The sequence below is a fragment of the Syngnathus scovelli genome, chromosome 5 (genome assembly GCF_024217435.2).
Source record: "Syngnathus scovelli strain Florida chromosome 5, RoL_Ssco_1.2, whole genome shotgun sequence".
NCBI lineage: Eukaryota > Metazoa > Chordata > Actinopteri > Syngnathiformes > Syngnathidae > Syngnathus > Syngnathus scovelli.
The window spans coordinates 9908791-9927320 of record NC_090851.1 but is presented as its reverse complement, the minus strand read 5'-3'; the positions used below and the strand labels follow the sequence as shown (position 1 = coordinate 9927320).

Below are 18530 nucleotides of genomic sequence, written 5' to 3'. Positions count from 1 at the left end.
GTTCTTGTTAGTAAAATACATTTTAACGTTCAGTGAAAAGGCAGAAACAACTGGCAAGAAGAAATGGCCCTTTATAAGAAAATGCATTTCTCGATTTTCAAAAAGCACTCAGAAGGTCACCGAAAGTGATTTTTTTTTTTTCATCTTACAGCTAAAAACTAATCGATTTGAGGCCAAATTTGTGATCTCAAAAACAAGGCTTCCCTTTGTCTGTCATCCCCATTAACAGGAAATATATCAAAACTGCCAACTTCTGTTCCCTTTGTTCGGGAAGTCGCCACACACCCAACACAGCAATAGTTCACCATATTTTGATTGAGCTTACTAAATATGACAATAACTAAGAGTGAACACCGCAACAGAGCATGTCTTGCGTTGTGGTCCCATCGTTTCCAAAATGGCAAATAACGCTGCTTATGATGCTCATTGCACGTTTCCCATTAGCATCCGTTTTGGAATTTACTTCAGTGCCACCTACTGGACTGGAGTAGAAATGTATTGCACAATAAGCCATGATTTTACAGTTGAACTGTTCTGCTGCCTTCAGCGCACCAAATTTGTTATGTCACCCTGTATGCATGCATGCAAGTTTGTGGAGTCAGGTGTTAGTGCTGAGGGCAGAAAAATCAAAGAGAAGAGAATACAATACCAGCTATTGTCTCCACTGTTCCCTTGATGCTTCGAGGAGATAATGCTCTTTACTGCCATCTCTTCTTGTAATTGCTTCGATACCCCCACCCCCCCATCATCTCACATAATCTTCAGTTTCCTGTCTAGTGACATATTTCCACTGTTTCTTATCGCTGGGGCTTTTTCTTCGGCCATCAGTCTCAAAGTCTCTTGAAGCTGTCTCTTAAAGGCAATTGAATCCTGTAACAAAATGGTGCTCATGTCGATACTTCTTAAAACAAGTACTAATTAGGCCGATATGTTTCCACACACACACACACATGCACACACGGTAAAATACATTAAAACATCCATAAACGGGTCTTGACCCTGTGTTAGAACACATTGTGGAATAGATGTTTCCTACTCTCTAAGCATTTCTGCATAATAGCCAATCTTCTGTCATCTTGTAAAGATCATTCAGAGGCTCTCTTTTCTGCCGGAGGTCTCACGCTATTGCCATCCCACTCCATCGCATTGTACAGTGGCTACATGGTTTAGTTCTTCGGGCCACCATGTCAGGCAATTATGGATACTTTGTTGTTCATGGATAGCTGGTGTGGATTCATTTTGAAAAGACTTCAAATTGTTCCCAAGACACAGAAAAAAGGGAGCTGTGACCAGAGAGGGATTGCTGTTTTTCAGATTGCAGCGGCAGACACACATATTCCAGTTCAAACCACAGTTTTGGTTTACTCTGTCAAAAGTCAAGAATTGTCTTTTTATGTCCTCTGTTGCCTAGCAGCAGCAGCAGCAGCCGCAGCAGCCGCAGTTGGCATCTAGCAGCTCTCATCCTCCTTGCAGTGTGGTGCTGTGCATATGGCTGTTCATGCATAGGCGAACACGTGTGTATACTCTTACTGTCTGAGCTGTACTTTAAATGTTAATCTGCTCAGACAACAGGGCCAGTCATGTCCAGAGGCTATGGGCAAAGGACGGAAGGACCTTGACAACATTGTGTCCCTGTAAGAACGCCTCCGCCCACACTGGTCAGCCTCTCTTACCTCATGACTGTCAAGATAATTAAGATTGCGTAGAATCTGATTAATAAGGCTCTGGGGAGACAACCTCCACTGACGTAGGCACCCATTTAATACGCTTGCTTGTAAACAAGTTGGGTATTTCCACAGACAGGAAATGAGTTCTATTTCTATACTATGTTTAAAAAAAGACTGATAAAATGAAAGGTGGCATAAGCAATCTGAAATGAGTGACAGGTTTAATGAGAGATGAGAGGAGAACATTTTGAAAGAAGCAAGAACATAGAGGCATTGGCAACTAGCCAGACTCCTCTGCAGGGTGTCTCTACTTTTGGTGCTTGAACAGCTGGTCAGTTCAGAATTTTTGCTACGTTGGCCTTAAAATATTGTAAAATGAATAGTCTCTCCAATACAGAATATAATAGACATACCACACTTCCATAATGCAAGCTTTCCAGCACATGCACCTGCATTTCTGTGCCTGGAGGGCCAATCCAATTATCTTTTAATAGACATGCGCTTGGATTTAAACTTAACGTCTGGCTCCTTTTCTTCACTTGTCTGCCAAAGAATGCTTGAGTCTGTTAAATGTGCATTTATTTCAATCCAATTCATGCCCACATCACCAAATCCAAACACAAGTTACTCCTAGGTACTTTTTTATTTATTTTTTTAATAGATTTAGGACCAAGCTTCTCGTATTACAAAGGTCCACAAGTATTTGGGTTCTTCTGAAGCCATTTTTTACTAGCACAATTGAGTTCATCACACCACAGACAAAACTGCCTTTTGATTTCATTGGGGGTGGGGTGTAATTTCTAAACACCCATGGTCAAAATATTAATATGGTAAAACAAATCAAGGCTTGGATTTTTATATTTTTAAAAATGACATTGATGGTGCTTTAAAAATCAATAAATCAACAAATACAAATGGCTGGGGGGGGGGTTATAGCCCTCTCCAGCAAAAATTCCACTTGCTGCCACTAGTGCTAACCACATGTTTAACCATAATTGTCTCATTTGATTTTTGTCAGAAGACTTGAGCCTCATTCATAATCATTTTCATCCATCACGGTGCCCACACAGTGAGGCCGATGCATTTACAGCACAGTAGTATTTTTTGAATTGAAGTACTTTATTGATATTAATATTTCTGACTCCATCAGGTGCACAGAGCAAGCACATTTGATGAAATAACGCAATGTTTGACAGTTGCCCAGGTACATACTGCTGCGAAGAGATTGTTCAGCATATGCTGGCTTGTATCTAGAGAATCAAATCAAAGAAGTCTGGTCCATTCCATTTTTAGGAGAAAAGGTTAATCCTGGCACTGACAAGTGCGCATCAGCAATGGAGGGTCTTGAGGAGGAGCATCACGATCATATGAAGCCCTGATGCATTTGAGAGCAAATACATGTTAGTGAGTGGAACAACGTTTGTTGATTTGAACTGAATTGAGCAAGGACTTTCTCTCATTCATCACCACTACATCTGCCAAAAATAGCAGGAGTGGTATTAAAGTTTGACCTTCCATTTCATCCTCCCACTGCATATAAAAGTTGGATGTGATATTTAACCAATGTGTTCGAATATGTCGGTGTATAATTATTGTAAATATTCCTGATTCCTGTTAGGCATTACAATCAATATTTAAAGCATCTAAATAGTGAGCAGTTTGCACTTTTTATTTACTTGCATATTTCATGAGCAGAGGTCACTGCTAAATAGACAAATCAGCAACGGCAGATAATACTGTCGGTTTCCTCTACCCAGCTCAAAGTCGGGCTGCTGCAAACTTGTGTATATTTCCCAGGCTACCATTTACCTTTGACTTGATCTCTCCATGCTGCTTTTTTTTTTCTTTGCTCAAATTGTCAGTTGTGTAACTATTCTATTTGACTAATCTTGGTCAATGAGGAGACTGTAGAGCTGTAGAGAAAAAAGAATACGCAAGTGGAGGACAAGCGGCAAAGCTACATAAGTGCCTGTACTCAATTTGATAGAAATAAAAGCTCTTAGTTTTGCAGAGGGATTACATCTCGCAATATTCAACACCCATATTCCATATAGCATGATTTTGCAATATTGTGCACATATATTTATCAATCCAAACATTTTAAATAAATCATATCACACTCACCAGACATGCTGATACTGACACAAGGTCTGTCTCCTGGTCTCAAAAAGTGCCTCCCCAAACATTTCTAGCCTTAAACAAGCCACATATAGGGTGTTGTCTGTGGAATTATACACATTCCAATGCATTTCAATGAGCATCAATTATACACACATTTTTGCTATTCCCAGGCTGGCCAGTCTCACTCCCCAGTAAATAGTAGGGGTCAACTTTAACTGTGATTCAGAAAAAAACATATCAGGTGTTAAAGTGCTGAAACACATTTGTTTTCATACTGTCAGACATGGAGCATCCTCGAAACCTATTTAGCAGAGCTTCAATTTCTATCTAGTCAGCAAAATGTCTGCATGTAGAAAGAATAAATTATTCAGGTCTGTAATGAAGGTGCATGGAAGAAGATTTGCTCTGTAAAATGGTTGTTCCTTTTAGGAGGTTTGCTCAGGGACTTGGGAAGAACTGAATAGCTGAAAGGTCACAGAAAATTAATATGAATATTTTAGTTTTATCCCCCAAAGTCTTATACCACTGACATGTTACACGGCAAATGGAAGGAGCCAGGCAAGTTAAATTCCATCAGCTGCATAAAGTGAACAAATGTTCTTATTCTGTCTAAGTTTCAGACACTGGTAAGGATTTATTGGCTGGTTTTTTTTTTGCAAACAAAATAAAAATCGTCATTCCGTTACGTTGTCAAATGGGACAATGAGCATTGTAAGTTTTTTTACAAAGACTCAAGCACATAAAGGTGCAAGACACAATGGAGCAAATCAACGATTTAATCCTACCTCTAATTGCATGATTGTTGTCAAAACCTTGTAAATGATCCAACCAAAAGTTTGAGAATTGAAGGAAGCTTGAAATTTGTCATTGGTCGTACATTAATTCATTATGGTAATTGTTGACTGGCAAATAATTTTGTTTCATGTTTTCCCTATAGTTTGTGTTACCCAAGATTATGTCAGTTCTATGTTTTGCCTTTTTGTTGTAAATTACCAATAACTGGACTCCTGGCTTGCTTCCTGTCACTTGGATCCTCAATCCCACTTTGAAACCATAATTTTAATTAGTCAATCAATTTCTTTGTACCAGCCAGCAGGTCCTTAGTCATAGAGGTAAGAGCTCCTGGTACTCTAATGAAGGCCCTCAGATTTGACAAAACGTCATGCAATCAGAAAATTCTGAATCGAGGCTTTGTATTTCTGGCAATCCAAAATGTGAAGGAACTGTTGCGCTTGACTAGTAGCATAACAATAACCAGGAATAAAATCTACTTTATTTCCAGAAAATGAATTTAAATATCTTTGACCTTTTGCAGCTTTTTCTACAGGAAGTTTGTATTGATAATACGTTCGTACAGCATTTGTGAAAAAACATGCATGTTCCGAATATTATAAATTGCAGTTGCAAGGGGATATAGTATTGTACCAAACTATCAGGATGTTATTGTTAATTAAGGAGGAGATAAGATAAAGAGCACTAACTCCTTTTTTAATCGATTTCATAACAACAAGAAAAAAATAACTAGAAATATTTGATAGTGTATGCCCCATCTTCCTTTGTTGCTGGGCAACAAACAGTTCTTGGCTTTGTGACGATTATGTGCTGACCTCCTACAACCTAAACTGTTGCTCACAAAGAGAACTCAAAAACCTGTTATTACAGGAGTGGCTTTTTTTTTTTAACATCAGCGAGCCATGCTGTTGTATTGCAAATCAGAAATATTGTAACACAACGTATGTTTTCCCTTCATTACAAGATTTGTCGATTAAATATTCCACCGACAAAGAGTCTTAGGAAGCTGGAAACTAGAGACATCCAGTGTTTGGTGAAAGACTGATTGGTCACCAGTCCTCTATATTGGTTATACTTGTTCCACCAGATGTTCCAACAACTTTACCACCGTGCGTTCATCTTAATTATCCATCCATCCAACCATTTTCCTTCGGGTTAAGAGTGACCTGGACCCTTTCCTAGCTTAGGCCATAGACACCTGAATCTGAGAATCTGGACGTTCAATCAGCAGGATATCATCGACATCTCTAACAACGAGCACTTCCGGCACGTTTCTCTTTCATTTTTAAAAGATCAATAAAACATGTTAAAGGAAAACATTTCATAAAACACACCAGTAGATATGTTTTTAATGTGTTTGTAATATGTTCGAATAGACCTACAAAAATGTGATTACGTTAATAGCTATAATGAATCAAACTTATTCATCTTGTGGTTTGCTGAAAATGTGTCGTAGTCATAATAACTTGATAGCTCTCCTAACTAGGCTTGTTTTCTTTGTGTATTCTGGACTGGTACTGGTCACAAAGTAGCATTCACACCTATGGAGTCTTCAATTACATGCAGAGAGTAATTTTGGAATGTGGGGAGCAAGCACAAGTAGAATGACTCCCCACAGCGTGCACGACAAGATTCAAACCTCAAACGTGAGAACTGGTAACCAACCACTCACAAGCTGCGCTGCCAATTTAAAACATTACGTTGGCTAGCCAAGATTTTAGTCAAGCTACTCTTTAAAAACACGTTGGTAGAAAATACATTCTCTTTCGATGTTTTGTTACAGTCGGCCCAAGCGGGAAAACACACGCTTAACGTCAAAAGAGGACAAAGTCATAGCTGAAGATTGTGAATCTGCAAGTCACAGTGCTCAGTGATATGTTCTGAAATCGCATAAAATATTCAGCTCCAAATATGTTATTGTGAATCAGGAGCATTACAATGTGAGAGGAGGAAAACCCACCTTCAAAAAGCCTAGTGTCTGAGAGACATAAAGTAAATAATCAAAACAGCATGATAACAAACAAAAAGGCGGTTTGGGACTTGTTTGTTCCTCCTCCCCATGACGTCCAAAATTTAGAACATGTGAGAACTCCATTTGCCAGAGGGTACTTAGGAAAAGCCCCTTTCAGTTTTTTTGGGCTTGTTCTAATAAGCATGCACACTTGACTAAACCTACTAAAAAACAACTCCTTGTTCTCATGAGCCACACAATTTTCCAGCAACGTGAGTGTCACTGCAACCCCTGCAGCAACATATTCCAAAACAACTTGGAGCTTTAGCACACTCAAACATGACAAACACGCTGCAGTGAAAGCATTAAGCCTGGAAAATGCTATGGAATAATCTTTCGGGTTAGGTGCTTTTGTTGCTCCATCCATCCATCCATCCATCCATCCATCCATCCATCCATCCATCCATCCATCCATCCATCCATCCATCCATCCATCCATCCATCCATCCATCCATCCATCCATCCATCCATCCATCCATCCATCCATCCATCCATCCATCCATCCATCCATCCATCCATCCATAAAAAGCAAAAAAAGAACAAATATTTGTAACCAACAGTACTGTAAGAAAAACTACAGTCATCACAGCGGTGTCCAAACTTGGTACTTGAGGGAATGTTTTACACGTCCTCCTTGTCCAACACACCTTATTCAAATGATCAGAACTTGCTGATGAGCTGTGAGGTGTGGCTGTCAAGGCCAACAGTCTGCCGCTGTGCCTCTCGGTGTGCTCGTCCACTCTACTCAGCGGGCTGCCCGATAACATGAACCCATCCAATGCATCAGTGGGACGTCTCAGGCTTCAACAGTCATGTTGTGCTTCTGCCTTCTGCCCTTTCTTGTCTCAAGCACACTCCACCAACTGGTTCATTGCATTCCACTTTCTACGTCTACGTTATTGATCGTTCCTCTGCATACATAACATGCAAGTTGTTTGTGAGTCTACATCACATGCTTGGTTGAATTCCAGCAAGTACATCAGTTGGTCTCAGAGTGAGTGACATGGTCAACTCGAATCGTTATCAGCATCAGTTGCCATGCTGTCGTCACTACGAAACTGTCCCTGAGAAAGATTGATGGATGAACTTGCGTCTGCCACTATTTTAGTAGACCCATTAGTGTGCTTCAGCTTATTTTCTGTGTGCTGTTTTTCATCTCACACTTCTTTCATTTTGCTCTCATTTTGTGGTGTGTATCGTTTCCTTCGCTGTCTTCCATCCTGTGTTATCGCTTTCACGTTTGTTGTACTTGTATTCTCTCTGGGCCTCCATCACCAGATTCTCCTTGAAGAACAAAGCCTGAGCATTTTCATCTAAAGGTTTATCAAATATCAATGGAGTGTCAGATATGCAGCCTCTTTGGAGTGTTGTCTGTTTTTTCGTGTAGATATAGCACCAAGTTAATCATTGTTGCTGCAAGTAAAATTCTAAAATTATTTCAAGAATGCGCATAGTGAGTTTTTATTTCAAACATTTGTGACTAAAAACTTGACAAAAAGTGACACTTAAATAGTCAGGGTTTGAGTGGGACTCATTTTCAAGCAGGAGCAATTGTAAGTAAAAAGCGAGGTCTAAAATTCTCAAGAATTGCGATTGTGGTGTCACCCCGCTGAAAAGATTCTGGCTCTGCCTCTGTCAGAAAATGTCAAGAATGTCCTCCTTGTCAGTTTAGCAACACAAGGTTGGCATGTCAAGGAGGATCACTGGGGTGGCTACCGTTTTGGGCTCTTGAAGATATGTTAGTGTGTGTGAGACAGTCAAAGCACTTGCAAAGGACAAACACCACAGCAGTGCAATTCAAACACTCGCTTCTTTTTATGGCTTTCAAATGCAGTATATAATCGACTCGCAATCAAATGCTTGACATGCTCGAGCCGAAACATAGTCTGTTATTAAAATCTGAATCTATCAATTTCCTTGGGTTCCACCCTCAGTTTTCTTTGGACCTTCCACCAACATTCTTTTTCCTCCCTGTTGATTATGTCAAAAGCAAAGTAAGAAAATGCCTGCACCATAAAAAAATGAAGTCCTGAATGTCTGCCCTTAAAATAATATAGGCTACCAAGTCTGTATATTTGGATAAGATTGACTTACCGTATTTTCCGCACTATAGGGCGCACTGGATTATAAGGCGCACCTTCAATGAATGGCCCATTTTAAAACTTTGTCCATATACAAGATATATACATTTGGCCCGCTGGCCGGACTTTGGACACGCCTGCTGTAGTGGCTCAATAATGGCGCACCTGATTAGGCGCACTGTCGGCTTTTGAGAAAATTGAAAGTTTTTAGGTGCGCCATATAGTGCGGAAAATACGGTAATCTAAGTCTCTTCAGTTTGGACGTTATGATTGAAGCAATACCTCCACAGAGTAACCATGAAAAAAAAAAGGACTAGGGACTTCACATTCAGGCAGCACAACTCCGCGCAAGTGTGAAAACCGATGCGACCAACACAAGCCTCAGTTTGCTTGTTTGGAAATTTGGTTTGTCACACTGCGCCATGCAGTGTGTTCCGGCATCTGACGTTTCCTAGCGTTGCAATTTGGTGGCACAAATTTGTCTGAACCTTGCATTGGCTAGCACCATGTCAATGTTTTGACACTGTAATGGAATTTTGGTGAGTTTGATCGGGGCACACGCAGATTTATTCTGTGCCCTGCAGATGTGTCGTGAATGTCATCATATTTAAACCGTCCTTGGAGAAGTCAATTGATTGAATGCATTCGTTTTATTATCTTCATTACGTTTTTAAAATCACCTTTCTGGCCGCAACATTATCTGCCTGTGGAATTTTGCTTGCAGTTCTTTATAAGCACACTTGTCTCATCAGTTTTTCTTCCACCATGTTAAGGACTGCACGCCTCTCACAGGCTGCATTTGAAGGTAATGAGAGCCGCTTTGATTGGCAGTGAGTCATGGTTTTACACCCACATGCCATTTTTAATTGTGCGAAGCTGCGCTCATCTGTGAAAGTAGCCAAACTTAGTCTATGCCGCCCTGATACATAGTTAGACCTCACTTGGCGCAAAATTTGTACAAGGCACAAAAATAGAACCCTAAACGTCACTTTAATTTGCTTTTTGCTCTTTAAATACCGTCTGCCTTTCGAGATGCTCAAATGTGAGATGCAGGAACTGATTCATGATCTTCTCTTATGACACAGCTGACACTTTGAAGAGGATTTTGAATCTATATTGAGCAGCAAAAGCATTAGAAACAGAAGCATGGGTAACGGAAAAGAACAGTTGAGTTATTTCATAGACTTAATCTGTTTATAAAAAGCAGAATCGGACGTGAGCTGAAGACAACATAAGATAAACAAATGGTGAAGAGTCTGACAGTGATATCATAGTTTTCTCACCGTGTGTATGCAAACCAACCACACCTATCAGCAAATGAGCAAAAACAAATGATAAGACAAACTCCAGAAGGCCAGGGCACTTATCTCTGGAGGACATTGACCACTTGAGAAATTTGGACAAAGAATGTGAGTGAGTGCTTCTGCTAGGATCCAATTTATAAAGTACACTTTTTTTTTTTTCCATCTCCATGATCCTTGCCATACACTGTCCAACGGCAGATCCCAGCGGGCTCTTCCAAGTTATTGTTTTGGTCCAATTTTAAATGCATACTCTCGGGTCGTTCTCTTTGCTACTTAGAACAAATCTAATAGGAGTTGGTGTCTTCGCTCGCTCAGGCAGAATCCAAAGAGTGATCAAATTCCCTATGATTGCTGTCGTAACTGCGTGACAGGCTGCTTCTCCTCCTCTGAAACAGGTTTTCGCTGAAACTGGCACTTTCCCCACAAGCTGGTCTGTAAACTGTCAGAGGATGAGTGCTAACAACAAATCACACCATCTCATCTAAGTCCACAAATTAGAACAAATGTGGCAAATGTGTGCACAACACCTATATATATATATATATATATATATATATATATATATATATATATATATATATATATATATATATATATATATATATATATTTATAAGCATAAATGTATGTGTTGTGACTGAAAGAACAAGATCCCGGACACAAGCAGCCGAAATGAGTATCCTCCGCAGGGTGTCCGGGCTCTCCCTTAGAAATAGGATGAGAAGCTCGGTCATCCATAAGGGAGTCTGAGTCAAGCAGCTGCTCCTCCATGTTGAGAGGAGCCAGATGAGGTGGCTCGGGCCTCCTGGACACCTCCCCAGGAGAGGTGTTCCGGGCATGTCTCACCGGCAGGAGACCCCGGGGTCAAGCCAGGACACGCTGGAGAGACTATGTCTCTTAGCTGGCCTGGGAACGCTTTGGGATCCCTCGGATGAGCTGGGCGAAGTGGCTGGGGAGAGGAAACCCCACACTTTCCCTCGTGAAGCTGCTGCCTGCCCCTGCGACCCGACCCCAGACAAGCGGTAGAAGATGTATGTATGGATTTCTTTATTTCTTTTGAAGAAGAAGAAAAAAAGAAGAAACTGAGTACTTTGAACGTCCTCGACAATGCAAGTAAATATTGGTTGTAATGAATGGAATGGAGTATGACTGGCGCAGCAGCATCGAGGAGCATTTCTGTGGTCGGCCTTCGCATCGGGTTCCACCACACGGTGGCCCTGTCCTTCTCCTGTCGATGCTGCTCTTCTTCCAGTCTCCACGGTCGCGCGGCTCTTCCTCCCTCCCGCCTACCCTCCGCCTACTCGCCTTCATCTCCCCCTCCCTCATAGTTGCACAGCTTCCTCCAGTCTCCAAGCTCGCTGCACAGTGCACACACCGCCGCTCCTCCAGCTCTGTGCTGCGCGCTGCGAAGATGGTTGGCGGCGCGTGTGCTCGCAGGCTGGCCCGCCGCTCTCGGTCCGCCCTCATCGTAGCCCTGACGGTGCTGCTGGTGCAGACGCTGATCGTGTGGAACTTCAGCAGCCTCGACTCCGGTGAAGACAGCCGGGGAGACGGAGGCTCCAACGTGCGGGAGAAGAGGGACCGAGAAGCGGGCAACAAAGCCGCTGGCAGCGATTTCCAGCACGGGATGCAGAGGCAGCAGCGGCGGAAGCATCTTCCGCCTCCCGAAAGAGGAACCTCTCGCCACATACAGCAGCCGGTAAGCCACATGTTATATCCCCGCGTTGGAGCAACCGTCTGGCCGTGATAGACGCATCTGGCTTGGTCGCCTTATCCTCCGGTGTAGAAGATGAGCGCACGACCGGGCCTCCCTCACACTGCACGTTTATTATTTGCTGTCTTGAACGAAGGCAGCCCGGGAGGCAAATAACAGCATGCCCGCAGTCACACACACTTGGCCCCTCTGATGCTGAGGACAGCAGGCACATCGCAACGCTCGAACTCCCCACTGCAAATGCAAATGCCAAAGCTGGGCATGTAATGTGAACTCACGACAGTGACGGCATGGCATCACCAATGCCTCACTGTAAGATCAGAAGATGGCAAATAACAGCCTCGCACTCAAATTTAACATCATGTCATATTTGCTTCTGCTCATAAATGTTAGAAGTTGATTTGGGTGGCTATTTATAAATTAAAATGTTCACTGAAATGATTGTTGTCTGTAACTGTTCATTTTCAAAATAGTAATGGTCATGTTTGAGTGCAATTATCAGAGAGGTTGTCAAGTTTGGATGTACGAAATGGACCCAGAAGCAGACAAGACATGAAGTTGAAAAGTACAAGTCTTTATTGAGTAGAAAGCACAGAATAAAGGGTAACGTAATAAAAGTTCAAATTACATAACACACAACAGAGGCATTGATCTTTAAATATTTATTGGTGTAAAAGTGAACGACATATTGACAGATGCAATGTATCTATCCTGTTCATACAGCTAAACCGAATTTTAAGGACACCACATATTAAGAGGAGCTCTAGATCACTGTAATCTGAAACCACAATAGATATTGTTGAGCAGTAAAACTTTAAAATCAGTTTTATTGTCTTTTAGGGCTTGTGATGAAGAGATTTCATTGGTTTATATTTGGTTGTGCAGGAGCCAAATTGTAGAGGCAGAAACTTGTGGAAACTTGATGAACAATACTTGATAAGCAAGGCTGCTTCCACCCGTTCCGTTTTCGGCGAGTACGGAACCAACTCTAAGCTTTGTAAAGAAAGTGTGACTTTGATGATGTCTGTGTACGAGCTGAAATAAACAACAACAAAAAATAGTCAATATGACTGTGAACCAAAGGAACACCTAAAAAGTGCATCACTGAGGAATATCATAAGGAGCTGTTTTGGTGCCTTAGCTTCTGAGATAAATAATACAAATATTTATTTGTACACTGAGCTGACTGGGTCCTTGTGCCCTTGAGGTGGTACGGTGAGCAGCTTTGCATTTGAGCAGCACTTGGGCTCAGCGTGTTCATTTTTACTGCCTGATGGCTGACGTTAAATCCTGGAACTTCTCTTTCACGCGGTCTCACGAGACTTTAGGCTGCCCTGGAGGAATTAGACGCAGTTGTGTCTGGCATTCACGCAGCATTTTCCCTTCATAAAACTGCCAGCCTGCTCTTCAGACTGTGTGCGACCTGTAGACAACTAGGGTGGGTTATGATAAACTGTGGCCTTCGCACACAGTCAGTTCCTCCGAGCCATGCACTGTATCATCTGTCCCCTCCGTACTGAGACAGTCGTTCCTTCTGGTGGGCATGTTCATCCCACCTGCCGGCATCTTGACAATACAGTCATACCAAGGAAGCGTTGCATATCTGTGATGAAATTACGCAATAACATGCTCTGAGGAACTCTAGGCTTTAGTATATTCATGACCTCCACCAAAGAGTTTTTGCCTTCATTTGTGGTTGTTTAAAATAAAATAAATAAATTTGAATAAAATAAAAAATAAAAAAGTACACTTTCTCTGCAAGTTATTTCCTTGAGATACTTAAGACAAGCTTAATGAGCGTCCACCGGTCATTTAAATGGCCTGTCATGATTGTCCAACTGTGGTTCCCGCATTGGACATATTCAATTCATGTCTTCTAGATGCATGCCTCCCTTTGATTGGATAATCACTGCTTTTAACTGGACTTGTTTTTTTAGTTTTGCTTACCCACTATTGTGGGTGGTGTGTGTGAATGGATGTTAGAGAATGTGGTTGGGCAAAGGAGAGTTCTGCCTTAAGGGTGACGTATAAGCGGCAAGTGATGCTTGGTGAGAAACAATTGCTCATTGAAAGGACAGCAACACTTCTCACCCGCAGTAGAAGGAGCCAGAAGCCACAATATGACAATTGCGGGATTTTGATGTGGCAACTTATGCTGGAACAAAATAATATGTTGGATGTTTGATTCCAGATGGTAGGAGAGAAACTTGTCATTAGTGGTTGTTTGGCCTTGTGGGAAGTGATGCAAGTGTCTGGAGATATTTTCTTTTCTTAGTCCTCTTTTACTCTCCATATTTTTTTCTTTATTCTTTATTGGTGAACCTTGGTTACTCTTTCCCGAGTCGGATGAGACCCCGTGTTTTGTTTTCCGTAAATCAATTCAGAACGAAGCATGGCATCACATCATTGTTGAGTCATTTGTCTAGACTTTGACATTAGGAAATGTGAATCTTCCAAATTTTGAACAATCTGCTTTCAGCAGGATGCTGAAAGTTTCTTTGGGTTTCACATCTGGTCGTCAGCTTTTTCTTCCCTTTTGCCGTTACATAGAGTCAGGATATTTCCAGTGGTGTCCACGTTGTTAAGACTTTCCCTGTTAGTCATAGTATAGCATGTAACATTTCCTTACTTGTGCGTCTTTTCCGTCTCCATTAATGTACAAACTATTCACAAATCTTTCCCATGGGAAAAGTGGTTTTCACGTCTTGTTTCCCCGTGCTGTAGAGACATTTGCTGTCCTGAACTCTACCCTATTAATTAGATCAGAGTTAATCAATCAACTGGGACCTGTTTTTCCCTTGATTGTTGCCAATAATGGGAAATGTAGCGAAATAAAATCGGAGTAATTTCAGCAATTACATTTAAGAGCTACATAGAATGCTGTTTAATCTCTAATGTGCAAGGTCACTAATAGTGTCGTAGATGACTGAGTGGCACCCGACATGGGATGGATTCCCATAATGTAGGTAATAATGTCAATGATTGTCTGCCTGGGTATGTGACTGACTGATGTATACCAAACCTCAAGTGTGATAAGACCTTACTTCCCCATGTCTCTGGACAGTGCACACCAATAAAAATGGATCGCTGGATGATATACAGCACAAATACATGCAATTAGTGCAACGATTAATCAACAATTAACTGATTACTAATCAGTAATGCCGTCCGTCCATCCCATCCCATCCCATCCCATCCCATCCCATCCCATCCCATCCCATCCCATCCATCCATCCATCCATCCATCCATCCATCCATCCATCCATCCATCCATCCATCCATCCATCCATCCATCCATCCATCCATCCATCCATCCATCCATCCATCCATCCATCCATCCATCCATCCATCCATCCATCCATCCATCCATCCATCCATCCATCCATCCATCCATCCATCCATCCATCCATCCATCCATCTTCTTCCACTTATCCGGGGCCTGGTTGCGGGTAAAATCAGTAATAATTGTTGATAATCGATTAACCATGTACTTTTTTTTTAAATGTAATATTGTCCGAATGCTCAGAATTTCAGCTTGTCAAATTTAAGTATTTTCTGATTGTTGCCAATCTCCATGAAAGCTGACTGACTATTTTTATGTTGAATCAAAATAAAGCATTTGCTTATCGGGGGTAAAACAGAGATCAGCAGTTTTGCAATATCATTTTAAAATGATTTCCTATTTTTGAATAAGGGGATAAAATGAAAACATGTTTTTATTCGATTCATCGATTAATCAACAACATAATCGACAGATTGATCACTTATAAAAATAATCGTTAGTTGCAGCCCTACATGCAATGCCTGTTGAATTCACACACTGCTCTGAATGTAGCATTCCAACAAGGCAAAAAATTACATTGTGTGCACATACGTACATGCACAGATGCAGTGATACATTTTTATTCTAAGTATGCATCTTCAACAAACAACCCCTCATATGCCTGCTCTGATTTATCTTGGTACAATAAAGAAGACTAATTGGGCTAACTACATACAAAAATATCCTTTTACTTTTGGTAGTCCAAAATTTTCTGCACCTAACATCCTAGCTTGTTTGAAATAACCATCAAACATATTTGAAATCAGTCACATTATCTTGAAGTTTATTTTGAGCCAGTCATTGTGTGATGCTTAATAGCATGTGTTGTCGACATGAAGAAATAGCAAAACCATATGGTTGTGTGTCTCACACAATTGCATTTGTTTCCAGCCCATTTCAAGTGCCAGTCACTGTCAGTGTTGCGTATCATAGCGTGGCCATTTTAGAAGTGGTTATTGACTTTTAAATTGTCACTACCATGGAAGTAAATGTCGTTGCAATTTGAGCTATTCTGCTTTAAGCAGACCTCCAAACGCACACAATTACAAGCCAAAGACACTCTGTGGATGCACTGAGTGGTTGAAAAAAAAGAAATCAAACATCACAATGGTTACATCAATAAAGTGCTTCTCTGTGAAACCTTTAATGAACGAAAAGCAAAGTGCAGCCTGCCGATCTGTCCGTCACTCCATCTTCGGTCTTTGAGCCTCTTTAGCAAATGCCGTTAAGTCTCAAATGGAGGGGGAAGCGTACTCAGATCTGAGCGAAGTGGGATGCACCTCAGACTTGAAAGAGGCACATTGAAAAGCTCAGACACTTTGATGTTGAAGTGTAATTTGTACACATGACACCATCACACTTCAAATCCCACACTGGGAAAAACCTTTTCTTATTATTACGATACATCTTGAGAAAATCGAGTTGGGAGCTGATCTGACATATAGTGATGTCATGGAATTTTAAAACTTTCGACTATTTATAGTGTGCAGACTGAAAGTTTGCATATCCATAGCAGCTCAAACACTAACTTGTGAAACACTCCTTGGAGCATCGGTGCTGAAAGTTGTGTCTTCGGTCATCTTCAGTGCGCTATCCATGTCTAAGGGTCCTCTTCGGCTTCTTTGCTGACTTTGTGCGGAGGACGAATAGCCCTTCAACTGATCATCAGGTGTCAGGATGTTAGAAATACTACACACAAGCTTGAATAGAAAACCTACTGGCATGACTCACCCCTGCCATGTCAGCTCTGTTGACTCTCATTTAGTAGACGAGAGTATGGGTAAAGGTTCATGAGTATCATGTTTGACAGGTTACATGGGTATTGGATCATTAAGTTGAGCAAGTGTCACATTTGTCCAACTAAAATGTGCAATTTTATTTATTTATTTCTTGCTTTTATGCACTTTAACTTGCAAAATCAATGCTGTTGCACACTTGTTGCCACTATAAAATAAGCTTGGGTCTTTGGATTTCATTTGGTTGTCAAATCCCTCAGTGACCTCTTCTCACTGCTGCTGAAGAGTGAAGGAATTATATATATATATTTTTTATTCTTGTACAATCCACTACCACCTTTTGGTCAATTTTATTGTATTTGACATACTGAAGTTATTAAAATCAACACATATTAGACATACATAATAATTATTTGTAGAAATAGCCATCCTCTATTATCTTATATATATATATCTTATCTATAACACTTTTTGCCCATCCCCTCAAACTGATGGTAAATGACAAAACCAAACCACTAGATTGAAGATGCAATCTTGTTACCACCTATGAGATTACAGAGAGTTTTCATTCACTGAGATTGACGAGCATCTCAATGCAAATTAACGACTTTTGTTTTTTTAGACTTCATTTTCATTGGCCCAGATGGTACAAGTGCATGTGTGTGTGTGTGTGTGTTTGTGTGCGTGTGTGCATGTCTGTTTAGGATGATACCCTATAATCTAGAAGCATCAATCGCCACAATTGCGGCCATCTATCCAACTATTGCAAGGTACCACTGTGCCCCCCCTCTCAATCTTCCCCCCTTCCTCCCATCATCCTTTGCAGCTGTTACAGATGGTTTCATTCCCAACACATTAATAACACATCATCCAGATGAATGAAGCTGTATAATGCGTAGTGTTGCCAATAATCCCGTAGGTAAGAGGCTTAGCAGACAACCCCGTGAGAGACAAAGCGAAAGATATGAAGACGAGGAGGGAAGGGTGGGTGGGGGACAGGGGTGTTTGGATAGGGAGGTTAGGTTTCCTCGCTTTCTGAAGTGTGGAAGCAACATTTTCGGATGGGGCATGTTTTAGGCATATTTATTCCAATTGCTTTTCATAATTGCCTTCTAGTATTTATTAGAGTTATTGACATATTCCAAACTAAATTCTAAAGACATAATAACTGGAGTTGAAATGAAACCACATTTTCAGTGGCCAACGAGTCAAGCAGACTTGATAGCAAGCATCCGAACTGAGGCTGTGGTATGATTGATTATAAATCACAGAACAGCAAAATATTAAATTCAACTACACTCAATGAGGGTTTAAGATTAAGCAAGACATTTTTAACAATTTATACCAAGTTCTGCAGTGGTTACTTCTTGCAGTACTGACGTCTTGTTCTAAAAAACATTCCATGTGAAGTTCTTAGAAGAGAGTTGGCACCATATTAACATCATTTTTTTTCGTTTGCTGACTGAAATATTCTTTTGGAACTAGTATTTCATCCTTGATCACCTGAAGTCAGTGTCCCCAGAAGCATTCCTCCCAAACAGCCTTCTGTTAGCGTCAGTAAGGAATATGTTTATCTCTCAGCTGTAATGGCCGCATCACGCTGAAAATGACTTGACAGTCTTTTGTTGAGGAACCGTTTGCGGTAGCCTGCCCACTTTTCTGCAGTGCGACTGCATTGACATGCAACATGCTGATCCACATGTAACACGGAAATTCACAAGGACATGTAATCCCTCCCACACACGCTAATAATGGCACTGAGCATGAGCCACTTTGTTGCTAT

General features: G+C 41.1%; 1 protein-coding gene across 1 annotated transcript in view; it reads left to right on the top strand.

Moving 5' to 3' along the window:
- The first annotated feature begins 11098 nt into the window (after nt 1–11098).
- The window catches only part of xylt1 (xylosyltransferase I), a 61143-nt gene continuing 53711 nt past the window's right edge, over nt 11099–18530 (top strand). The window contains exon 1 of the mRNA XM_049721276.2: nt 11099–11674. Coding sequence (XP_049577233.1) covers nt 11105–11674 — 570 coding nt within the window. The 5' untranslated portion in view covers nt 11099–11104. The remainder of the gene's footprint in view (nt 11675–18530) is intronic.